Source organism: Hydractinia symbiolongicarpus, chromosome 9, assembly GCF_029227915.1.
Source record: "Hydractinia symbiolongicarpus strain clone_291-10 chromosome 9, HSymV2.1, whole genome shotgun sequence".
In the NCBI taxonomy this organism is placed as follows: Eukaryota; Metazoa; Cnidaria; class Hydrozoa; order Anthoathecata; family Hydractiniidae; genus Hydractinia; species Hydractinia symbiolongicarpus.
This window is the reverse complement of record NC_079883.1, coordinates 24,727,236-24,751,651: the sequence shown is the minus strand read 5'-3', so window position 1 is coordinate 24,751,651 and position 24,416 is coordinate 24,727,236. Positions and strand designations below refer to the sequence as shown.

At 34.0% G+C, this 24,416-nt stretch overlaps 2 protein-coding genes across 4 annotated transcripts; both read left to right on the top strand.

Moving 5' to 3' along the window:
* Positions 1–959: 959 nt before the first annotated feature.
* On the top strand, positions 960–12,522 carry LOC130657376 (neutral alpha-glucosidase AB-like). Of its 3 annotated transcripts, none has more exons than XM_057460359.1 (20): positions 960–1,511; positions 4,376–4,417; positions 4,524–4,760; positions 5,400–5,570; positions 5,798–5,909; positions 6,015–6,093; positions 6,919–7,015; positions 7,168–7,510; positions 8,012–8,434; positions 8,692–8,932; positions 9,086–9,187; positions 9,450–9,508; positions 9,608–9,792; positions 10,155–10,219; positions 10,505–10,584; positions 10,736–10,810; positions 11,024–11,137; positions 11,264–11,373; positions 11,515–11,612; positions 12,153–12,522. In XM_057460359.1, the coding sequence occupies exons 1-20, from the start codon at positions 1,441–1,443 to the stop codon at positions 12,257–12,259; spliced, it is 2,811 nt and encodes a 936-aa protein (XP_057316342.1). In that variant the 5' UTR covers positions 960–1,440; the 3' UTR covers positions 12,260–12,522. The 3 variants fall into 3 exon arrangements, with proteins under 3 accessions (XP_057316342.1, XP_057316341.1, XP_057316343.1); XM_057460358.1 differs by lacking the exon at positions 4,376–4,417 and adding an exon at positions 4,216–4,329; XM_057460360.1 differs by lacking the exons at positions 960–1,511; positions 4,376–4,417 and adding exons at positions 2,799–2,804; positions 4,215–4,329.
* A 2,762-nt stretch (positions 12,523–15,284) lies between these two features.
* Positions 15,285–24,189, top strand: LOC130657377 (stress-induced-phosphoprotein 1-like). Its single transcript, XM_057460361.1, has 11 exons — positions 15,285–15,443; positions 17,552–17,761; positions 17,842–17,980; positions 19,742–19,880; positions 20,412–20,488; positions 20,571–20,659; positions 21,248–21,477; positions 21,994–22,211; positions 22,686–22,951; positions 23,328–23,494; positions 23,948–24,189. The coding sequence occupies exons 1-11, from the start codon at positions 15,429–15,431 to the stop codon at positions 24,018–24,020; spliced, it is 1,623 nt and encodes a 540-aa protein (XP_057316344.1). The 5' UTR covers positions 15,285–15,428; the 3' UTR covers positions 24,021–24,189.
* Positions 24,190–24,416: the final 227 nt, after the last annotated feature.

The following is a 24,416-nucleotide window of genomic DNA, read 5'->3' as shown; positions in this document are numbered from 1 at the left end:
CCGAATTTAGCACAGTTAACAAATAAAGTATGCTGAAAATGATGGTCACATTAAAATTTTGATTTTTTATCAACTAAATGGCGTTCAAGACCAAAAACGTTTCAATCGCAAGACTTTCAACCATGAATGATAGGCTGTATTTTTTGTTAGCAATTTCTTTTAAAATGTGAGTTTATTATGACACATTTCGTTTTGTTTGCGTTTGTTGTAAGATATAATGTCACTTGTGTGCTTTATCTTCAGAGCTTCATGCACTAAACCTTTTCGAATGTTTGGCACAAAAACACAACGAATTAGCAGGTTGTCATTAAATATTTTGGTAGCAAGCGGAAAGTTTTAGAGCCCCCAGGGCTTCTTGTTACTTTTTTATATTATGACGTCACACATAATATAATTTATATCTTATATTTTATTTTTTATTTTATTATATCAAGTAAGAAAGTATTTAACCTGAATTGCTTCATCGATTGTATTAAAAAAAATTAAAAATTAAAAATTAAAAAAATAATAAAAATCAATTATTTTAAAAACAACATGTTTTTACAACATCATTTATTTATTTATTCTTTAGTTCAAAAATAATATATTACAGTCAGATTTACGGAGATATATCTCTGTAAATCTGACTGTATTTTCCTAATTTTTGCACGAATACATCCCCCGTCAGCGTAAATTTAGATTTTCAAGTATTCTCGGTTTGGGTCTAATGAAATGCAGCTTATATTTCTAATAAGAAAACAAACTTGCATACGTCAGATTGCCAGTGGACAAAAATTCGAAAGAAAAAAGTACATAAGTGGAATGGGGATAAAAGAAGCTAGTTATACGAAGATTGAAAATGTTAGACATAGGTAATACTATGGGAAAAGATAGGACGTGTGTATGCGGCGAAAAAGAAACTACGGAACATATAATAGATTGTGAAAGAGTAAACTTGTGTGGGAAAAGAAGAGATATCGCAAAGGAATGGTTAAAGGAGACGAACGACATCGGCAGAATGAGATGAACAAATGAATGGATTGAAAAATATATGGAAAGAAGAGACAGAAGGGTAATGAAGCAAGAAGAGTAGAAACAAGAAATAAGAGAGAATAAGAGGGAAAAAAAGAGGAAAAAAAACAATTATTAAAAGAAAGGAAAAGAGAAAAAGGAAGAAATTAGCCTTGTAACTAGTCGATAATAAAGACAGCAATATTATGTATGTCAATATTATGTGTTTTGTCGTTTTTGACTAGGAGCTTGTTGGCAGCAACAACGTGTGTGCTTGAATGATTCAAAGATTCAATGTCTCCACACTGTGGCAACAGATATCGCGTAACGGTGCCTGCACCCGCCACCAAAGAAACACGTGGCTTTCTAATTTGTAACTAACAAATAAATAAACCAATCGGTGTGATTTTAGAGACACGGGGACGGAGATTCGCTGCGTCGCCATTCATTATGGTAGATTGGCTGTGGACTACATTTGGAAATCGCCACTCTTCAAAAACGCTTAAGAAAATCCGAAAAGAGTAAGAGGGTTTTACTTAGTTTCATTGTTCCACAAAACTAGATCCTTGTACATAAAAGAAAAACAACACTCCACTGCTGCCTCCGTTTTTAACTATACCTAATTTCTTGCTTTATGATTAACAAACTTTGATTCTTAGCTACGAGATTTTGCGTGTGGTTGTTTTTAAATGCTTTTATACAAAAACGTCAGCGTTATATTAACTAAAAGAGGAATTTTGTCTGTTTTTCATTGTGTTACTTCGTTTTACATTCTTTTGTTTTTGTCCTTCTTGACCCTGTTAAAAAATAGTCATGAAGGAGGGATATACATATGCATGTAGCTATGGAAATGGTTTCCCGTCGTAGCTATGTGGCAACTCTCAAATAAGAGAACTCAAAAACCAGTTCTTATGTGGGTTTTTTCTGTAAAAGAGAAATTATTTCTGACTTTGGAACTGTTTGTGATGAGGGTGCCCATAAGCCGCATTCGCCGTAGAAAGTGCGGGCGAGTTCGGCGTTTTAAAAAAATTTTAGGTATTTGCCCGAAAAAACCGCATAGTCCTGAACAATGCCCGAAAAAAAAAATTCACCATAAATGACTCTCGAAGAATTATTTAAAAAAGTATAGCTAAAAATTAAAATGAACTAACTATATGGTAGCTAATTTCTTAAAAGATTTTGATAAGATTTACTTAATAAATAACTTTATTACCTCCTTTCTCTTCACGCGCGTTCTTTCAACTGTCGTTCGCCATGTTTATGTTACAAGGTGTTGCATTTTGGGAATGTTCCGGGCGTGTTCGGAAAAGTGCGGGAGGTTTCGGCGGACAACCGTCAATTTAATTCGAACAGTCACCCAAACTCGCCCTTATATATGTGGGTGTTTGCGGCTTGTCAGCACCCTCTTCTGTTTGCGTTTGGCTTGTGGTATTTGGCTATTCAGCGATCCGGTTTGACATCATAACAATTTTTTTGGAGGTGAAAAGTTTTCGTATTTTAGGTGAGGAGAGTGCAGAGCTAAACACATTTTGAAGTTTTAAGAATAATGTTGAGAAGTTTGAGCAAAGATAATTTTTTTGAGTAAAATCTAGCTAGACAGCTAAGCATCATTTCCAGACAGATTTTTATTGTGGTTACCTTTCGTTAGCTAATTATTCTTCCATTTCCACATTTTTTTAGCATTCTTCCCCCCTATGAACTAGGTTTGTTTTCACCCAGTGAAATTTAAAAAATGGCACAAATGCGATTCGTCAATTAAGCATAATGTCAATTATCACTATGGCAACAAAGCTGAACCGAATCGCTGAGTTTAAACAGTTTCAGAGATGTGTGTTAAGCTTCTGTAGTGGTCTCTTGTCAATATCATTCTACCATGCACCTGACCTATTTTTACAGCAATTATATGCTTATTGATATAGATAATGAATGTCTCCTTATAACCTTTTGTATGCTGTTGATTATTAAATTTTTGTTTATATACATTATATACTATATTATATACTAATTATTTACTATTATTTCTAAAAATATTCTATATTTATTTGCGTAAAAAATTCAGTTACTTACAATAAATCATCCAGCAGCCCTTTTTATTATCTTTACAATGTGTCACAGCTTTATGAAGCAATTAACTGATGAACATCGTCCATTTAATTCTCAATGTTTCATTCGATGGCCCGAAAGTGCCATAAGGAGTGCAACAAATGGAACTGATAGCAAGGTTCGGCATGTGCCTGTAATTACTTTCTCACTTTGCACTAATGGCTGCAAAAAAATGCTGTTGTCACTTTTTTAGTGTCTTTCAATGAGATCAACAAATGGGCTCACAATAATAGTGTATTGGCACAAATTAAGTCGTCTTAACACAACAAATATTAATTACAGTAATATTATCAATCTGGTTTTGATAGTACAACTTTTATATGTATATGGGTTTGCTTTTTCAATTTTGATAAACTTTAGACAATTTTTATAGGTGTGTCCCTTATCAATTTTGTAACATCTTGTTTTAGAATAAAGAGTAGAATAAATCATAGCTTCTATGCCCAGTTAGGCCATGTGATCGTCATTTTATAACAATTTCAAGTATAACCATTTTATAACCATTTTCACACGTTAATGTCAAACAAAATATCTGTGTTATTTCAGCAATGACAAGTTTTTGCTCTTGTAGTACTGTCGTCTTACATCCCAACAATATCAAAAAAATTTAATTAAAAGTTTCCATCTTTGTAATCTTTAGATTTCCTTGACTGGAGTGTAGAGAATTTTCTTGTGTGTATATATTATATAAACTAAATGCTTCTTATTTTTATAAATCCATTTGTTTTTCTTGATTATCAATCCTGAGCTTGGTCGCTGTATTTGGAAAGCAAAAACGTGGGGACAATTAGAAGGTCACACAAAGTTTCTGGAAAATTGTGTTTTACGCTGCTTCAATCAACCAGCTCTGGGACAATTATCTTCTCTTCTGTGACCTAACAAACCTCATGTAGCAACATATGAATATCGAAATTTCCCTGCATTTTTGGAAATGTATAGGACAGGACACTGTGATGTAAATGCCCTGGGTCTAATTGTTTCTGACATATTATTGTACATTAAAGGGACTTAAAATCTTTATTTGTGATGTAATATTAAACAAATTTACTTTGCGAAATTTTAAATGTTAATGAAAAAATGTGATGGATTAATATTAACTAAAACTAACTGTTTTGTTTATAGAAAGATGTGTCTAAATATAAAATGGATGTTTTTATTTTTTGTTTGTCAACTTCCAACTGTATACCTTGTTGATCGTGGCAACTTTAAAACTTGCGATCAAAGTAGTTTTTGTAGGTAAGATCTCTTTCCTATATATGTTGTATGCTTTTATTTCTTATAGTCGGACTAAGTTCAAATTTTATGAACAATGCTCCTTTCTCAAGTAAGTAATTGCCATATCCACTGAATTTTGTTTTCATTTTATTCCAATGCGCTTTAATTTGAAATGTGCAGGATTGCTACTTATATGTTTATTGTTTCTATTTTAGGCGGAATCGTGCAATTCAACCTGGTTCATCACCATACGCAATCTTGCAATCTACAGTTAAGTTAGAAATTGGTACCATCTCTTGCGATGTAATCAACACCAATAACAATGTGTCTTTCAAGCTGACCATTGATACTCTCGCTAAAAATTCTGCAAGAATCCGAATAACTGAGTTGAGTCCCATCCGGCCAAGATATTTTGTAGATGATTCTTTGGTGAAAGAACCTCAAAAAATAAAGTAAGTAAAAACCTACTCAGGACATACCCTGACTTGATTGCCTGCTGTGACGTGTGGGAGAAAGAACTTCTGGACTTCCTTTTAATACAATATACAATCTTTTCAATTATTATTACTAGACATATTTGATTTCTCTTTCCCTTTTTAAAAAGATTTTTTAAACTTTATTCAACATGTTTTTTCTTTGGTATTACATTACGAGAACATTCGTCCGAAAGCTGTATTAAGGTACAGGACACCTAACCTCTCCCATGTTCTGGTTGTATTTAACTTACATGGGTGCACACTCCTCTCACAGTATTCTCTGCGACGATGAAGGTTGGACTGGCTTGTGGCATGGTCTTCTGTCTTTTGTTCGAGTCTCAGTATCATGTACCAGTCGAGCATAAGAGTGTCAGCATGGAGGAAATGGGCCGACTTTAATGTTCTCCATACGCTTAAGTCCAGCCTAATGGTCTAAAATCGAATGTAATTATTTTGTGGTCGCAATGAGTGAAAGTAGCTCAAACAAAACCGAAATTATTGTTATTTAAAAATTTCACAACAAAATTACTACGTCGGCAATTATGTCGGAAGTGCCAAATGCCGACGCTAATTTTAAGGTCTGTAGGCTAATCATATATACATGTTACGTTTTAGGTTTATGAAAGAGTCAGAAGATGGCAACTCCCTCAAAGTAAAATTTGAAGCAAATGTTGTAGAAATCACTTACAAACCCTTAAAAATTGATTTTTTCGATTCTGAAGGAGTTTTACTGGTGTCTGTAAACAATAAAGGATTGATGAATTTTGAGCACTACAGGAATAAACAGTAAGTGAATACCTATCATATTTTTATTGTTTTTTTAAAATAATAAAATAATTTTTTAAACATAAAAAAAAATTGACATGGTTATTACACACTTTTTTGAAGCATTTCTTTTGATTGCCAGAATTTGGACCATAAAAAGTTATCGTACCCCTATATATTTGGTCTCATCTACACAGTTTCGAATAATGTTTAGTTTGTTAAATGTGCCACATTAATTTGTTTGGTAGAGTTGCTAACGAAGAATCTAAACCAGCAGAGAATGACAATAGAAATGAGAATTCTGAAGAAACTAAATCAGAAGATGACAAAGATGAGGATGACAAAGAGCAGGATGAACCAGTGAGTTGTGGATTCAACATATGACCTTTCTCTTTGCCGTGTGTACAAAAACAGTCATTGTGACTTGCTTAGCAGTGAATATTTTACTGAGCTCAATTTTTATAGAAGGAGGCAACTTCAAATGAAAGTGAAAAAGGGTTATGGGAGGAAGATTTCAAAGAGCATCATGATTCCAAACCATATGGTGTGTACATTTTTTTCACTATTAATACCTATAAAGAGCTTCATCATTTCTAGAGAAAACACAATCTTCATTTCAGCATTTCTTTTTCTTTTTTTTTACTTTATGACCTTTTAACATGCTTCACTTTCTAAAATTACATCCTGATAGCTACTTTCCCCAAGTTGTTTTCCACTGCTTTATTTTCCAACTTTTAAAATGTTCACAATACTAATCTGTATTGTAAGAGAACTGTATTTAGTATATTTTTTCATGTGACGTAATTTTTTTTTGTTTGTTTTGTTGCATACAAAAAGAATATTGTTTGTTGTGGCAGATATAGATTTCTAATGTCTTGGTTACAGTCATATTGACCAAATAACTCGTGAAGATATCCCGTTTCCACATATTTTCATTGGAGATATACCGTTTAAAGTAGTATTCAAAGCTTTTATTAAAAAACCTATGCCAAGTCAGATTTTAATAAAACTTTTTTTTTGCTTGCTTACTATTAATTAATTGGCATTTTTGCGACTTCTGATGATACAGTTTTACATGTTCTCTATTAAAACAAATTTTGAACTGAATTTAGTTCTCGAAAATATTGCTTGTGATTGTGAAGCTTGGCTTCGAAAATATAAAAATTGATTTGTTGCACAACGGTCACGACTTTATTGGAAACACATGTTGTACAACGAAACTACACAAGAGATGTTGCACAATAAATTTACTGGAAGTTACGTGTTTCTGTGGAAACCAAGCTTAAATTCATAATACATCTGTTTGCAATTACTTATCTTATAAAGCTAAAGTACAGGTTACATTAACTACATTTTATTGTTTGCATAGGACCAAGTTCAGTTGGTTTAGATGTTTCATTTGTTGGATTTGAACATGTATATGGTATTCCAGAGCACGCAGATTCTTTGGCTCTCAAACACACCACGTAAGACACCTTCGAAACGAACGGCAGATTTTTTGATTTTTTTTATGGCTTCCAATTGCATAGTTATTTTTTTAGTAATCGTTAGCTTTAAGAATGAATGTTTAAACATGAGTCAAATCATTTAGAAATAATAAAAACAACTTTTCCTTTAGTGGTGGTGATCCTTATCGTCTGTACAACTTGGATGTGTTTGAGTACGAGCTGGATAATCCCATGGCCTTATATGGTTCAATCCCCTACATGATGGCTCACAATGCGTACAAAACTGTAGGCGTGTTTTGGAACAATGCTGCTGAAACTTGGGTTGACATTGCATCATCTAAGTCTGTGCTAAGCTCGTTGATATCGCTTTTCAAAACAGGCGATATTCCAGAAGTTGATACACACTGGATGTCTGAAAGTGGCATTATTGATTTATTTATCATGCTTGGACCCAAACCTCATGATGTATCACATCAATATTCTACACTAACTGGAACTACTACGCTACCACCGGTATATAAAAGCATGTATTATTCTTAGCTATGTCTTCACGATTCTCAGGCAATGTTATTTACATTTATAGCTACCATTTTAGTTGCAAAGGCTTTTTAGCCATTAGGCGCTGCGAGTTTCCTAAAAAAGCATGTTGAAAATAGCCATCAGTTAATATAAACATGTATTAGAGATTCTGTAGCGTGTTTCGCGCCAAACTGTAAACCATAAGGTTACAACGTTGACTAGTGTGAAACAGTGTCTTGTGTCATCCTATCAACATACAGTTCTATAAACACAAACGACTTTTCTTCAAGTAATGGCAATGACACGGAAAATTGTTGTATTTTTTGTTTTTGGTTTTTGCTTTTTTTTGCTTGCATTGACTTTTCTTTGAAATCGTATCAAACAAACAAAAGACCTGCCAGAATGGTCATATTAACAAGTAGTTTATGTTGTGTTATGTAGGAGCATTCGTTCAAATGCTTTTGATGTAATAACCACTAGATGAATTTCATTTAGATGTTTGGTATCGCTTACCACCAGTGTCGTTGGAATTACAACGATGAAGAAGATGTAAAACAAGTTGATGCCAACTTCGACAAGCATGATATACCTTACGATGTACTGTGGTTGGATATCGAACACACCGATGGTAAAAAATATATGACTTGGGACGTTGCTAAGTTTCCAGACTCGAAGAAAATGATTGAAAACGTTGCGTCGAAGGGACGCAAAATGGTGACCATTATTGATCCGCATATAAAGCGTGAATCTGGTTATCATATCCATACCGAAGCAACAGATAAGCAGTTGTATGTGAAAAAGAAGGACGGTAGTGACTATGAAGGCTGGTGCTGGCCAGGATCGTCTTCCTGGATTGATTTTGTCAACCCAGATGCACGTGCTTGGTGGGCTAGTAAATTTGCTTTGGACCAATATCAGGTATGCAAGCTCACTAACTCACAAGTTAAACGTGCAGGCAATGTTCAATAAAAATTTCTATAAGGATTTCAGACACACAATGAAGTTTGAGTATCATTAATGTAGGTGTGCGGCAATTTTGAACCTGTTCGAATTTAAATCTAAGGTTGGCACTTACAAAAAAACTTCATAACATTAGGCGCATGTGATACTTTAATTACTATGTTTACGGTTTTGCGATTATAAGTTGCATACTAATCGTTGATCTTGTCTGATAGGGTTCTACACTGAATCTCATGACCTGGAATGACATGAATGAGCCATCCGTCTTTAATGGGCCTGAAATAACAATGCACAAGGACGCTGTGCATTATGGAAATTGGGAACACCGTGATGTGCATAATCTTTATGGGATGTATCTTCATATGTCTACATTTGAAGGTCACCTGCAAAGATCAGATGGAAAAGAAAGACCATTTGTTTTGTCCAGGGCTTTCTTTGCAGGATCCCAGCGATATGGTAAGGAATTCTAAAAAGTTAGATAAATAATTTTCACCGTTTGGAACATCCTTTGATTTTTTTTCCTACTAAAGCGAATTTGTGACATATTGTAGAAAGTTACCACATAACGTTTGTAGTGGTAATAGTGACTTTTGAACTTGTTCGTTTTAGGACCAATTTGGACAGGTGACAATAAAGCAGATTGGTCTCATTTGAAAGCTTCCGTACCAATGTTGTTGTCACTTAATGTTGCAGGATTGCCCTTCTCTGGAGGTATTTTAAGTCTTGCGTTATTTTGATAATTTTTAAGATACCTTAAGGGAAGAAATTGTGGAAGAAAAGATTGCGAAGTCAGCTAGAAGTCAGGGTTGAACATTGAAAAGCTCAGATTGCGTGAAACGGAAACAACTTGTGTTTATTGATCTTATGTATTTCCAAATTATTATTTTCAGAGTTGTCGTCGGTTTTTATTTTGGTAATGTTTTGTTAATTATATGACCTTTCATATTTAATTATTTCAAATTTTCTTTTCTAGCTGACGTTGGTGGATTCTTTGGTAACCCAGAACCTGAACTTCTTGTTCGTTGGTATCAGGTCAGAGAAACTTTTTTCATTGCGTTATCGGTTTGGGTTCAGTATCGGTTTGGGAGTTACTTATTGCGACCGTGTTTTACCGAATTTTCAATTTTCTAGGCTGGTGCTTTTCAACCGTTTTTCCGTGGTCATGCTCACCTTGACACCCGTCGCCGAGAGCCATGGTTGTTTGGTGAGGAAAACACTAAACTAATTCGAACTGCAATCAGAAAGCGTTACGCAATTTTACCTTACCTTTACACCTTGCTGCGTAGAAGTTACGAAGAAGGCTTAGCTGTTATGAGGTAAGTGTTGTATTTCGCGACGGTAAGGAGGATATGAGGATTGATTACACCTACACGTCTACATTTAAACTGCAAAAAAAATTATTAAAATTAAAAAAAATTATTCGTCTCTATATTTGTGCACAATTTTATTACTGACCCCCTATAGTGATTTCATTGTTTTATGTCAGCAGGCAAACAAGAATGCACTAAATAACGATGCGGAAATACATGTGCGAATTCCACATGTGTAAATTTTTTCACGCCCTTACGACTAGAGTTTGTATATGTTTAAAAGTCCAGTCATACTAAAGGGAGAATTCCCATTGTTCAAATATGTCACAAAAGGATTATTTTTTGTTTTTAATAACTTTTAACTTTAGGCCTCTTTGGATGGAATTCCCCGAAGACACGAAGACGTTTTCTATGGATGATGAGTACCTATTAGGTATTTGTGATTTTTTGAACATGTTTTCTCATGGTTTCCCTTATCTATTATTTAGTAACACTAGTTGTTAGCCCGTGGAAAATCCACGGGTACGCCCGTCCTTTTTATACCGCATTGCGTGCTTCTCGCTATTGCGCAGCTAAGCTACCATTTTGCGTGACAGACAGACAGACGTATACGGGCATTATAATATAGATTAAAGTGTCGCTTCTATTTTTGTATGATCCTAAAAACATGGAATTCAATGATCTTGTAAGACTACATCCTTTTTTTTCTTTCTTACAGGAAGTGCTTTACTAGTGAAGCCTGTCACAGACTCTGGCAAAGATGATATTATTGTTTACTTCCCTGGAAAGGACACGCAGGTTTTTAGTGAAAATTAGTTTCCTATTTTTGTCGCCGTCGTCGTCTTGTTGCTAATGTTGTCGTATTTTTTGTTGTCGTCGATATTGTTTTTTAAATACCTGTCTTATCATTTTCAAAAACTAAAAATATTATTAATCCGGTATAATTTAGCCTTGGTATGACTTTGACTCGTTCGCAGTACATTACGGAGGCAAATCTGAAGCTATTCCCACACCAATGTATAAGGTATTGTAGTACACCTTTGAAGCAATTGTATTGTTAGTAATAAGTTTAGTGCTGCTGCTGTGTAAAGACATCTAACATGTATACTTATTTTAGCAGGAAGCAGTCAAAAGTAATTCGTCGGCTTTGCAATTTCTCTTCCTGTGTATTTTGTCAACTGTCATAATAATGCGGAAGTTAAAGAGTATATGTTATAATTTTTATGTTTATACTTAGATACCAGTGTTTATTCGTGGAGGAAGCATCCTTCCAGTTAAAGAACGTGTACGTCGCGCATCTTCCCTAATGGTTAATGATCCATACACAATAGTCATTGCCTTAAACCACGAGGTATTTTTCCTATATTTAATCATGTTTCCTTTGCAACGTATATACAATGATGGGGCAGGGTGAGGAAATCACTTCTAACACGCTAAGAACAGAAATATGTAACTTGGACTTTTTAATGCTTACTAGGGTAAAGCTGAAGGTGAATTATACATTGATGATGAGCACTCGTTGGATTATAAAAATGGAGAGTACATCTCTTCCAAGATTTCTATGAGTGGTCTAACTATCACAAAATGGTTAGTCAAATATTATGAATATTTCAAAAACCATGCCTGTTGCCAAAACTGAAACCACTTCTTTTTAGTTGTGGTTGCCGTTAATCGTATTTGTTTTTAAATCACTATTCGGTAGAATAACGTTTTTTTTTTCAATTGTAGGGATACTCATAGCAAATTTAGTACTAAATCTTGGGTTGAAAGAATAATAGTCGTTGGGTTAAAGACAAGACCATCTTACTGCACCATCATGTTAGACAGTAAGTTGTTTTTGTAGTTTGTTTTGTAACACACCGAAGTAGCATAAATGAATAGCTTTCTCTCTTGCTATTTGTTGATAGAGTCAACAGATAGATAGTCGTTTGTCTAGAGGTACATGTTTTTTATATAAGCAATGGAAATTCCAAAAGGCTTAAGGATGCTTATGAAAACTACTTTTTCAGGCTCAGAATATGTTTTATGGCAAAAAGATTTATTGGAATATGCTTATGAAAAACACATAATCTGGTTAAAAACATGCTTATTTGAAAAAAAAAATATTGCATTTAAATTTTGAAGATCAGTAATTACAACCTAAATCTCATTACACACTGGTTAATTCTGATATAAAGAATAAAAAAGAAAAACTGCTGAAGAAACAAAAAACAACTTTATAACATTTTCTTCATAGGCTTCACATAATGCTTAGCACATGCTTAAAAAATGATCAAATTTAAACCTACTGATGATTATAAATGTCATGCCAAAATATGTACCACAACAATGTGATTCAGTAAACTGTAATTTTGTTTTTATTTCAGATGATATGAAAAGTTTGGAATTCACTTACGATGCTGAGAAGCAGCTGTTGGTTATTAAGAAACCTGTTCCTTATATTGATGGTAACTTCACCATTACAATGGGTTGAAACGAACTAGAAAACGTTTTAGGAGAAATTTACTAATTTTTTTAAAGTACTGCCATTTTTCCGTCCTTTTATTTATTCGATTTGATACATATTTTGAAGCTGTGTTTTTGCGGTGTTATGGTGATTGAAAGATGAAAAAAAACTGGACTTTGAGATTCAGATGTGCGATTTTAAAAATATCGACGATATAGCGATGTAAGAATTTTTTAACAATTTTTGTGTATTGTTACTGTTCAATTTTGTGCGTTTCGATGCATGTCAAACTTGTTGTTTTCTTTTCGACGTTGTTTTTTCCCGTCACTTGTTTATAATCTACGCAGAGCAAATATTCTTAACAATGGTGATGGTAATGGTACCATGAAAATTTATAAAAAAAGAAAGTTTGTAAAAAATACCACGGGCCTAGTTGTGCTCTTTATCACATCGTGTAGTTTGATTTGGTCACTAAAACTTAGGTATTAATTAGGTAATAATTTTGTTTTCTTCATAGTTAGCTAGCTATATACTAGTTACCTTTCCTGGTAGCTCCGTGTGCTAGCTTTGTGGCTAGGCACACAAACCACACAGATCTAGCCACAGAGTTGGCTAGCCTAGCCACACGTAGCCACATAGCTACCAGAAAATTGCAACGTTTTACGGTTTGCCAACTTAACTCAACTCTTGAATTGTAGCTAGGAAAATATTTCTTTAAATTTTAGTAAACCTATCTAGTTATATACTTTATTACTTTGTTGGTTATCATAAACAACACAGACTAAAAGGTTCAACTCACGAACCAGGTACCCGATGATTTAGACATCAGATCCCTCCCCTCAAACCAAGGCTATTGTGGTTTTCTCGACAATGTTCGTGATTACAGCACAGTATATTAGCCATTCCGTGTTTTTGTCAAAGTTATGTGCAGGACTTTTGATACAAGGCTCGATGGCTTGGTATTGATAAACTGATACGCAATTCTTGCTTTGATTGACAAACAATGTTTAGTCAGTTAAGCATTGATGCTGTACTACAACTAAAAAGCGAGCACTTTGGAATTACACCATTAACAGTTAAGTTGTCATCGCAACAATGGGTTATAAAGGACCATCTTAAACAATGCAAGAACTACGTTTCGTCTGTAGATGATTTTGATATTCTTGTTCACGGAAGTAACTGCCTTGCACTTGAGGTCAAGGACAGTCCGTTTATCCAACGTGATAATCCCGTATTGAATATTAATATTAGATCAGTTCCTTTGTATTTATTTAATTAGACGTTTTATATTAATTGTATGTAAACATATTCGCTGCAAATTGGTAGGACAATGCAGAAGACTTGATAATGGGTGTACTGAACACGCTGTTTTTACTTCTCAAATATCCAAATGTTGAAAATATTGCTATTTGAATTGTTTGGTTCATTGTACTTTCTCATAAGTAACTGTTCGAATCAGCAATTTTACAAGATTTGGTAACATGGAATTTCCAGAATTTTTAAAATCGATTTCAAGGAGACTCAGTTGCTACTTTTCAAGTATTAATAGTACATGTAAGTGTATAACTGCATGTAGAGTCTGTGATTTTATTCAGATGTAATTGTATGTAATTTAAAAAAGTTAGATATGGCTTAAGGATACAGTTTATTGTCTATAATCGAGTGGGATAATTTGCCGATCTCCCAAGGTATTGGAAACTCTGTGTTGAATAGATATTTGCCAAACTCGTTCTTAGGCATCTTTATCTTTTCGTATGGTTGTCCAGATGCCAGAAAGATCAAGATGCCCTAGAGACAAGGTTGGATATTTTCGGAAGTAACTTTTGCGGTTTTTGTAATGTTGCAAAATACTATTCTCTCAATATGTTCCAATAAGAGAAATGGTCCATGAGGATCTCGCTGCTATAAGCAATCCATAAAAAACTAGTTGGAACTACATGAAAACAATCTCGTATTATACAACGACTGGTGTGGCCATTTAATAAAAATTAAACGCTAAAGTCATCGGAGTACAAATAAACGATGAAACATACCTTCTTTTTTATCAACCGCAAAAGTTTTCTATAAAAAAATATTATGCAAAAGGCGTGATTTTAAGTCGGTTGTGCTTCTTATTAATTTTCGCTAGATATCAAAACTTTAATGTGTCCCGTCAAATGGTAAGTTGATGAAATTTTATGCGTAAACTAAAACACCAGCTTCGTAGCATGACTAAATGCAAAAAGCGGTTGTTGCTTTCTGACTTTTCTGATCATTTCGGTACGCAAATTGGTCGGGTTTTGGAATTAAGTCATGTAAAAAAAATCGCTATTGCTTTGAAACCACTATCTCTTCCATCGGTCTACAAAAGACATAACGCCAAGGGGGGAGGGGTGCTTGACAAGACGATCATAATGACTGATGACTATAATTTGATAGATGTCAACCAGGACTTGTTAGTTAGGCTTTTTATATTTTGATGGCCTGAAGGACGAGGTTAGACAGATGTGTATATTTTACAAGGCTAGCCTCACAAATATCGAGGGATATACCCTGTATATTATTTCCAGTCAGAGCCATAGCTTAGATTGGGAGTCCTGAAGTATTTAATGCTCATTTTGAGCTACACGCAGACTCAATTTGGGTTCGCTTTCTACCAGAAAACTCCCAGCGCAATATGCCTATAAAGTGTCACAACTCTTCCATTTCCTTCACACATGGTTGGGGTTCACACTCACTCACTCACTCGCCCATATTGAAGAGGAGTCGAACCCCAGTCTCCAGCACAAAGTGCGAGAGTTATAACTACCAAGCTACGGCGCCACTGATTTGAATTAGCTAAACAGTTTTCTGCACCATTTATTATTTAGTTTAGTTTTTACTTGTATATTTGCTCTGAGAGTGTGGAAAATAGTAAATTAACAACTTGTTTACGTCTTTTCGAGGTGTTGCGGTCAAAGCAAAATTCAACCTACCTCCTCGATCCCAGGGCTTGTAGCAAAATCTGTGGTTGAGACGAGCGTTTAATCGCGGACTTGTCTGGAAACAACTTTTTATGTTGATTAAGCATTATTTCTCCGTACTTTCCAGAAATTTCGTTACTTTTTGCACGAGACCCCTTTTGATCAAAACATAAAGTGTAAAGTAAAAGGTCTGATTCAAAGTGACAGAAAACGTAGAGGAAACTATAAAAGAGTGACTTTTTATAATTACTATTATGTCGTCCAATCAGGTATGTTTAACTAGCTACACATCATTTTTTGTGTGTAAGAAATTTATAATTCCTTGTGTGGCGTTGTGTGTGCAAAGTATAAAATCGGTAATAATATAATCTACTGATCACTTGACCCAAGAACCTGAAAACGGTTTCATTTCTAACAGAATGGAGAAGGACAGTCAGAGACTGTCTAGACATGCGAAATCAGAAAAAAGGTCTTTTTACTCTTTGGTCAGTGCCCTTGTATTTGGGTCACGACTTTGTAAAATCAATATCGAAAAAATATAATGTTCGTCTCTTCCTAGGTCAGTAAGTCTCAGCTGCATATGATGTCAAGGAAATTTGTTTTATATTGCAGACAATTTCTCATCCACTGCTCACATGCTTCTGACCTGCATAAAAGTTAATTTGTTTCCGACATTTTTGTTATTTGTTTTGTGTTAAGCTACATATTAAACTTATATATAAATATACATTTTTCACACTACTATTTGACAATAACTTCATAATTTTTTTATCCAACACAAAATCCTTTCCTATTCTTAATAGTAGATTAATAAATTTTTTTTTGTGAAGCAAGGAATCGATTGCCGGTCAGTCTGACCGCTCGTAACGTTATCCTGACGGTCAATTAACAAAATTCGGCGATCATTGACTGTTGACCGACCGTTATTTTAAGCGCTGAAGAATTTACAGACCAGATGCCACTTAACTGGTTTCTTTTTCAACTGAGCTACTGTACCACATGTATAATACAACCAATTTTTTCGAGCTATCAAGGTTTAACTGTACGTGGTGTTGTGTAGTGAAACTCTTGTACAGCTAATAGCCTTGTTTCCATGTTATTTGGTCATTGTAAGGACAACTTAGGATAAAATTTGACATAAGAACCTTTCAAAATTATTTATATTTGAAAATATTGGCTAGCCATTTTTTGTGATTTAGTCCTTGATAGCACAACATATCCAGAAGATTTGCTATAAAATTCTTTCCGGGGATCTTTCCGTGTTATTTACATTTGAAAATTATAGCTTATAACTAATAGAAACCATCTAAGCTTATGACATGGTTTTCACTTTTAAACTGGAAGTCAGTGACAAAGGAGAGCACATAGTTATTTATCTGTAGAATAAATCTACTGCCTCAAATGTTACCCCAATTGGGATACCCCAAGTTTTCCATTAACCCACTTTATGCTTCTTACATGTTTAAAATATTATTAAGAATTAACAAATTGCTCATTGCGACAGTAGAATGTTTTAATAACAAGAAATAATTAAGATGTTAAAAACCCAGTATTGTCAGGACAAACCTATCAGTCTGATTAAGTTATTAAAAACTCACACACCACACTATACATTTATAAACTTGGCCAATGGAACTCGGTTATAAGTATAAAATGACATCTGTGCTAGCAAGACTGATGCACAACAAAAAATCTTGATATGGTGGAAAATCAAGGTTGGTAAACTCTTATATGTGGTACAACCAAAAAGCATGGATGCTTTTTTGGGTAAAAATTTGAATTAATTTATTATTCATATGTTTATACATTATTCATTTTTTTTTTTTTTTTTTTTTTTTCAATTTTGTGCAATCTAAATTTCGCACTACCTTAAATAAACTATTCTGTATCAAATTTGCACACAACCAGTTTATGATGTTTGCAATCTGCTCGTTTAAGCATAATTCTTAAACATACAAATAACATAAAGATAACAAATTAGCATGCTACCCACCCATTCTGAAACAGATGGTTGGCGACGTCATCAAAAAACCTTTAAACCCCAATATCTCTTTAACCTTTTGTCCAATCAATATAATCCTACACAATCGCTTGATTAGCATTTCAATGAATAATGAAAGCAACTGTTAAACAAATTTGTGAAAGAAGGTAGGGACATGTGTGGGTCTTTCTTGACCATAGCAAAATTTTTGAGCCCTTAGCCTTTTTGCCCTAGAAGAAGATTGATGGCTGCCTCAAAAAGTAGAAGAATATAAAAATTCCTGTTTGCAAGGTTTATTTTGATGCCCTGGGCAATTTGACGGAACAGAAATTGCAAACTATTGGTGTAAATCCTAATTACATGGTTTTTTTGTTTTGTTTTGTTAACTTTGTATAGGCCAACGAACTAAAAGACAAGGGAAACAAAGCTCTTCAAGCTGAAAAATTTGATGAGGCAATTACATTTTATACACAAGCAATAGAACTGGATGGGACGAATCATGTTTTTTACAGTAACAGATCTGCAGCCTATGCAAAAAAGGGAGAATATGAAAATGCCCTGCAAGATGCCAAGAAAACTGTAGAAATTAAACCAGATTGGGGAAAGGTATTATAATTTGTGCAATTTCAGGTAACATTAACAGTAGGAAAACGTTGAAAGTAATTTTATACATATATGTTTTTTAGGGTTACTCTAGATTAGGAGCTGCTTTGTGTTATCTGAACCAGGAAACCAAAGCTTTAGAGGCTTACCAAGAAGGTTTGAAGAAGGATCCTAATAATGCTCAACTGAAAACAGCCAAAGATGAACTTGAAAGAAAACTTAGTAAGCTATTGCTAGTTACCTAACTTTATGCGTTTCTTAAAAGACATTTTAACCACAGCTTATCCTAATTTGGGACATATATTATACAAGGTTGCCAAAACTTAATTCTCCTCAATTCGCCTATAACAAAACTATATGGTTTGACACACGTTTTTATCTTCAAATTGCATAGAAAAGGTACATGGTTTACAGAAATAATTTGTTCTTCGTTGTTGTAATACCTTAAGATCTCCTCAAATCTTTTTATTTTTTTTCTGAGAATACAGTAATATTCTTAAAAAAAGCGTGAGAATTGTCATGAAAAGTTTTCTAATCTTTTTATATTTGACTTCATAGAAAAGAGTGACAACCCTATAGTGTCTCCTCCAAAAAAAAAATTTTTCCAGCAATAAAACTGCATTTAAACAATTTTTTTCTTCAACAAAGAATTACTGAAACAGACCTTTTTGGTCCTTTATTACGCTAGGGCTAATTGATTTTTGCTTAAGCGTTGAATGGTTAAGAATCAGCATTAAAGAAATCATCAATAGTGAGAAAAGAAAAAGGTACTTAAGATGGAGTGCATTTTCTCCTATAAAGATGGCAGATTGTGCGTGTGCACGCCTAACAGTTTTGATAAACAAAAGACAAAGTTTTTAATGCAAGTATTTTGATTAGAAAAATATTTGTGATTAAGGACTTCAGACCCAACTCAAGATGCTAAAAATCAATGCCCTTGGGAAACATTCTTTTAAGTACATTAATATTTTTAACATCACAAAAGTTAACTTAAAAATGATGCATGTACCATGCTACCTAGAACTTGCTCAGGTCTGTTCGGCTTTTGATGTGCTCCTCAATTCTATAAGTCTATGTTTATTTTATGTGTTGTTGGTTAGGTAATAAGTAATATAGCAAGTTATGGAACATGGATATTAAGTTGAAATGTCTTTTATGTCAACGTATATATAATATCCATGTATGTCAAGTAACGAAGTTTCGTCCAACGCAGTGTGCATCCTCAGACTACAACTGTTTTCCCTGTAACAACAGAATTATAAACTATAAATTAAAAGGATGACACAGTAAACTAATCACCCATTCATTTGGTAAATTAATATAATGGTACTAGTGAGTTCTTATTGAGTCTAGACTTTACTCTTGAAAAAAAGGAGGAATTAAATAGGCAGTACATGGTCATACTTTAAAAAATGATCTGAGATAGCTGTTTTTTTACAAGATCAAATGTTTTTAGATCAACAACCTCTTTATGAAAAAGTTGTGAAGTTTGAGCAAAAAACAAACTAGAAATCAAACGTAAAACTTAGAGGAATGAAACTAAAATTAATCAGTAGTAGCTTAAGCAACAAATTTGTGTAATTCTCTAGAAGTTTTACCATCCAGGAAATAAGAACAACCTTTTTTCCAAATTTAGAAGTAAAATTTATGCTATCGTGTTTGGTGTTACAATATGATCAGGTGATTTAATACAAAAACATCACCTATATATCACCGATAAAATACAGGCTTAAATGCTAATGGACAACCATGGAGCTGTTTAGTAATTTACTGTGTCATAATTTTATAATTCATTATTTTATAAAATCTGTTGTAAAGGGGAAAAAAGTTGTAGGCTAAATGACCACTGTGCTGAGCGGAGCATCAATAATAAGTATATCGTAGAACTTTGTCGGTCTCGTTTTCCCAAGTTATGGATGTTATCTTTTAACAAATTTGGGCAAATACTTGAAATAGATATATGGTGTAATGGTTGTATTTAAGGTCAAATGAATAATCCATTTGCTGATCCCAACCTTGAAATGAAATTAGCAATGGACCAACGTACTCGCGAATTTATGAATGATCCATCATTTTGTATGATGCTTTCCGAGCTCAAAAAAGACGCATCAAAGCTAAGCATGTGGGTCCTTTTTTATTTGATTATGATTATTTTTGTTGTTTTGTTTTCTCATCTAAATTTAGTAAAAAAGCTCTAAAGCTTTCGTTTTTGATATTGTACCTTCTTAATTAGTGTCCCCATCTTTTAGGGTTAGGATTTTTTATTTCTTTAGGCTATACCTTTTTGACCGGGTCTTGGTAATTTAAATTAAGAACTTGAGTCAAATTAACGAGACCTTGTCAAAAAAGTAAAGTCTGTGTTAAACCACCCCATCTAAAAGTTAACATTCTCTTGAATGCAAAGTGTGCGAAGACAGGTTTGATCTGTGTTGATTGATGCTACCTTTACATTGGACGTCTATCGATAAGAACGATTTGTAGGATGAGGGACAAAAAAAATGTTTTTAGGAAAGCAAAACTTATTTTTAAGAATATATGTGCATGTCCTAAGCATGATTTTCTTTAAGAAAAACACTACAATGATAAAACATTACCAGTTCTACAATATGCTGTACTAACGTTCTAACTATAAGTTGTGTTTGTTTTCTTCTAGGTTTGCTAATGATCAACGTATAATGACAGTGCTTAGTGTATTACTTGGTATACCAATGGATTTTGCCAAGAAAGAAGGTTAGACACAAACCTAGGACATTTCTTGCGAGTGTCACAGAATTAAGATTGGTTAGCAAATGTGTTTTTTTTTTACATTTAGATGCTAAACCAGAAGAAAAAAAACCTAAGACGGAAACTAAAGAAACTACCCAATCACCTGAAAGCAAGTTGTCAGATGTGCAAAAGGAGGTATTGGAGTCACGTGTTTTGTGTCATTTTTGAAAATATTTTCTTTTTTAAAAAATCCAAACGTAAGAAAGAATGTCAAAGTCTAGTTACGAAAATGTAAAATAACATAAATTATTTTATTTGAATATCTTTAAAACTAAAATATCTTTATACAAGTTGATAAGCCAGCCGGTTTTCAAGCTTACCAATGAGATTTCATTTCTATTACAAAACATGACATATTTTGCGCTGCGCCGTCATGCATCTGCGCAGCACAATGTCCATTGCACGCAGAAATGCACGCACAAACTTTGAATGTTGACAATTCAAGCAAATTCATTCTTTAAAATCATAAAATTGTGTTATTATGCATTGCAGCACTTAAACGTGCGCCCTAAAGTGACAAAATGATTTTGACTTTTGAAGCAAAACGCACGGCTGTCCCTAAATATTTTGCAACATAGGGCACTTTAATGCGTGCTACCTAAACCAGACATGCTAGGATTTCAGTGGTCTCTAAATTCCAGCGGATTGAATTTGCTATACTGTATATGCCATGAAACGACATGTTTTTTTTATTTACATTGCACTGTTATTATTGTTCTGTAGGCGTTAAAAGAAAAAGAATTGGGAAATGCTGCTTACAAAAAGAAGGATTTCACTACAGCGCATTTGCATTACGATAAAGCGATCGAGCTTGAACCAACCAACATCACTTTCTACACAAACAAATCAGCTGTTTTATTTGAAGAAGACCGATTTGAGGAATGCATTCAACTTTGCGAGAAAGCAGTAGAAGTTGGCCGTCAAAACCGAGCTGATTTTTCACTGGTGGCAAAGTAAGATAATTTATCTATACTAAATACGCTCGAAAAATTAGCTCTCTCAGGATTTATTTTATTATAAGTTTTTTATATAATTGGTTGCATGGCATCTCTAAGAGCTAATTTAAAAAAACTTCTACAGTATAAAATATTAATAAAAAAAAGTTTAAATTTATTTTCTTTCGAAGTTGCGTAAAATGATAGTGTGGGGTTACCCTGCCTAAATCCTGGAAGCAGAGTATGAGGTTGGTTTTTTAGCATTCTTTAGACATGGACATAAAACATGTAACTTCGATCTCAGGAATACGCAATTTGTGAACGACAAAAAAACTCTAAAACGGATTATAAGAAGCCGTCAACTTCAGTCGCTAACTTAAAAAGAAAATGTGAAACTAAACCAAGAATATCTTCTGTTATCAAAAGTATTTAATTCCGCTAAATTTGCCACAACGGTTCTGTTAACTTTTGTTGTTGATATTGTTTTAAGTTTTTTTTTTTGTTTACATCTGAGCTGCTTTATTTTTTCTTCAGACCGTTAGCGAGAATTGGAAACGTATATTTCAAACAGAAAGACTACAACAAAGCTATTGAATATTTTCAAAAGTCGTTATCTGAGGTTCCCAACGACGCCGTGTCAAAAAAGATGAAACAAGCGCAGAAGATTTTAAAAGATGAGGAAATAAAAGCATACATTGATCCAGAAAAGGCTGAGACTGCAAGAGAAGAAGGGAACCAATTGTTCAAATCAGGTATGGGACAGAAAAAAAAACAAGTGAAATGATTGTTTTTCATTTTACTTACTTTGCTCTAAATTTTCGTTAAGTTTCCCCCAAACTTTTATTTTACCAAAAATTCATAAGCGAGGAATTCCTTTATTTGGATGAAAGAATCAGTTAGGATAAATTTTTATTTACAAGGACAAGATTAAATTTTTTTTTACCAGAGCTTAATTACCAGAGGTCCTGAGTCCCCATACGTTTCTCTATTTCGTAAGGCTTGCTTCTTACTAGCGTAAGTATAACAATTAGGTTGTTGTTTTAACGCAAAATAAGAGTCGATGTAAAGAGGGTTTTAAATAAATCTGCGTCTAAATTGCGACACTTTAGAGTAGTTTTATTTGCAAAACTTTTTCGATTAAGACAATTTGAACTTATTTTTACAATTTAGATTTTAAATTGTGTTGTATAATTGTTTTTTCGAAAACAGTTTCGGCATTCGTTTAGGTGATTTTCCCGGTGCGCTGAAATGTTACAACGAATCCGTAAAACGCAATCCTGCCGATGCACGCACGTTCAGTAATCGTGCAGCCTGCTACACGAAATTAGCTGAATTTAGCTTGGCATTGCGCGATGTGGATGAATGTCTACGATTAGATCCTAAATTCGTGAAGGCTTACCTGCGCAAAGGAGCGATATGTTTGACATTAAAGGAAACTGCTAAGGCCAAGCATGCTTACGAACAAGCCCTTGAAATCGACCCCAACTGTCAGGTGAGTTCAACATAGAATGTCAAAAAAAAATACTTGTCGAGCCTTAGCTGCCCTAATACCATATTTTACTGTTTTAATGTGCGTTCAGCTCTACGCTAGTTTGACACATTTGCAACGATAAATAGAGTTAATCTAACCTGGATGTAGGTTCAGCGTGTGTTTGATTTTTATCACCTTTTGAACTCCAACGTACGCTTGTAATAATGCTCCAGTCAATGTAAACTCGCATTAACTCCCGTCGTCAGTTTGGACCATTTATGTTATCGAACCTCACTTTTAAACTAAAACCAGTTTAACTTTCACCAAAACCCAACTTTTTACTTTCTTGACATGTTGCATTAGTACTGTACGGTTAAATGATTAGTTCTCTATTCAGGAAGCACGGGATGGTATTTACAATTGCATGCGTACAAACAGCACGTTGAATCCGGAGGAGCGTCGAAAACAAGCAATGTCTGATCCGGAGATTCAAAGTATTTTAATGGACCCAGCAATGAGGATGATTTTGGAACAAATGCAAGAAAATCCACAAGCTGTGGCGGAGTATGTTGTTGTTTTTGTTGTGGACTTAGTTGGTTTTTCTCGGAATTGTCGTAAAAGTTTATGTTCGCGAAAGGTTGCGCTCTTGTTCTACCTCAATCGTAATAATTTTCGCGCATATTAATTTTTGCCTAGCGAAAAAAAAACTAATTTTGCGCGCCTTAATTTTTGCCCTTATCTAAATTCTTTTACAAATAACAAGGAGGAAATAGTTGAATAGTTAAAATTTGTAAACGGGTAGGTGTAATCGCGTTGCCTTTATTTTAACTTATTTTGGCGTGTAATACGTTTCCTGCAGTACGTTTCTCGCGAAATTTTGGCATTAATTTTCTCGCGAAATTTCTGCACTAATTTTCTCGCTACTTCATAGCCAAATCAAAGAATTTGTACGAGTAAAACAGCGCGAGAAAGATAGAGTTTACTACTAGCGAGTTATATGTCATTCTTTTGTTTCAGACACATGAAAAATCCCGCAATTCGTGAAAAAATAGGCAAACTTGCCGAGGCAGGCATTTTACAGATGAGATAATTCAATCGTTTAACCAAACGAGATGTGTGAAAAAGGTGACTACAAAAACAACATTCGTGGTAATGTCGAAGATCGCGATGAAATTTCCCCTCTAACAACTTACTGAAAATATTTTACTGTTCTTGTTGGTGTAAGTCTGTTTATAGCAAATACAATGAAATTGATATAATCTTCTTTTTCGATTTTTACGCCATTTCGACATGCAAATCTCTTGCGACAGATTGAGATGACGAAGAAAGTCAGAGTAAGTTATAATCGACGTTACGCTGTAAACGCTTGAATTATACAGCGCATCCTAATAAATCTTTTAAAGCCATCTACAAACCGACAGAACAACAGTGCAATAGAAAAATTAAACAAAAACACCATTTCTATTCAGTCCTTTGTCATGGGGGA

Bases quoted from the DNA above. Each gene is read 5' to 3' on its own strand.
- LOC130657377 (XM_057460361.1), top strand. The intron at 19,881-20,411 runs GTGGGTCCTTTT...GTTTTCTTCTAG, and splicing joins GACGCATCAAAGCTAAGCAT to GTTTGCTAATGATCAACGTA. The intron at 22,952-23,327 runs GTGAGTTCAACA...TTCTCTATTCAG, and splicing joins AAATCGACCCCAACTGTCAG to GAAGCACGGGATGGTATTTA.
- LOC130657376 (XM_057460358.1), top strand. From the start codon at position 1,441: ATGGTAGATTGGCTGTGGACTACATTTGGAAATCGCCACTCTTCAAAA. The intron at 8,435-8,691 runs GTATGCAAGCTC...CTTGTCTGATAG, and splicing joins TTGCTTTGGACCAATATCAG to GGTTCTACACTGAATCTCAT. The intron at 11,374-11,514 runs GTTAGTCAAATA...TTTCAATTGTAG, and splicing joins GGTCTAACTATCACAAAATG to GGATACTCATAGCAAATTTA.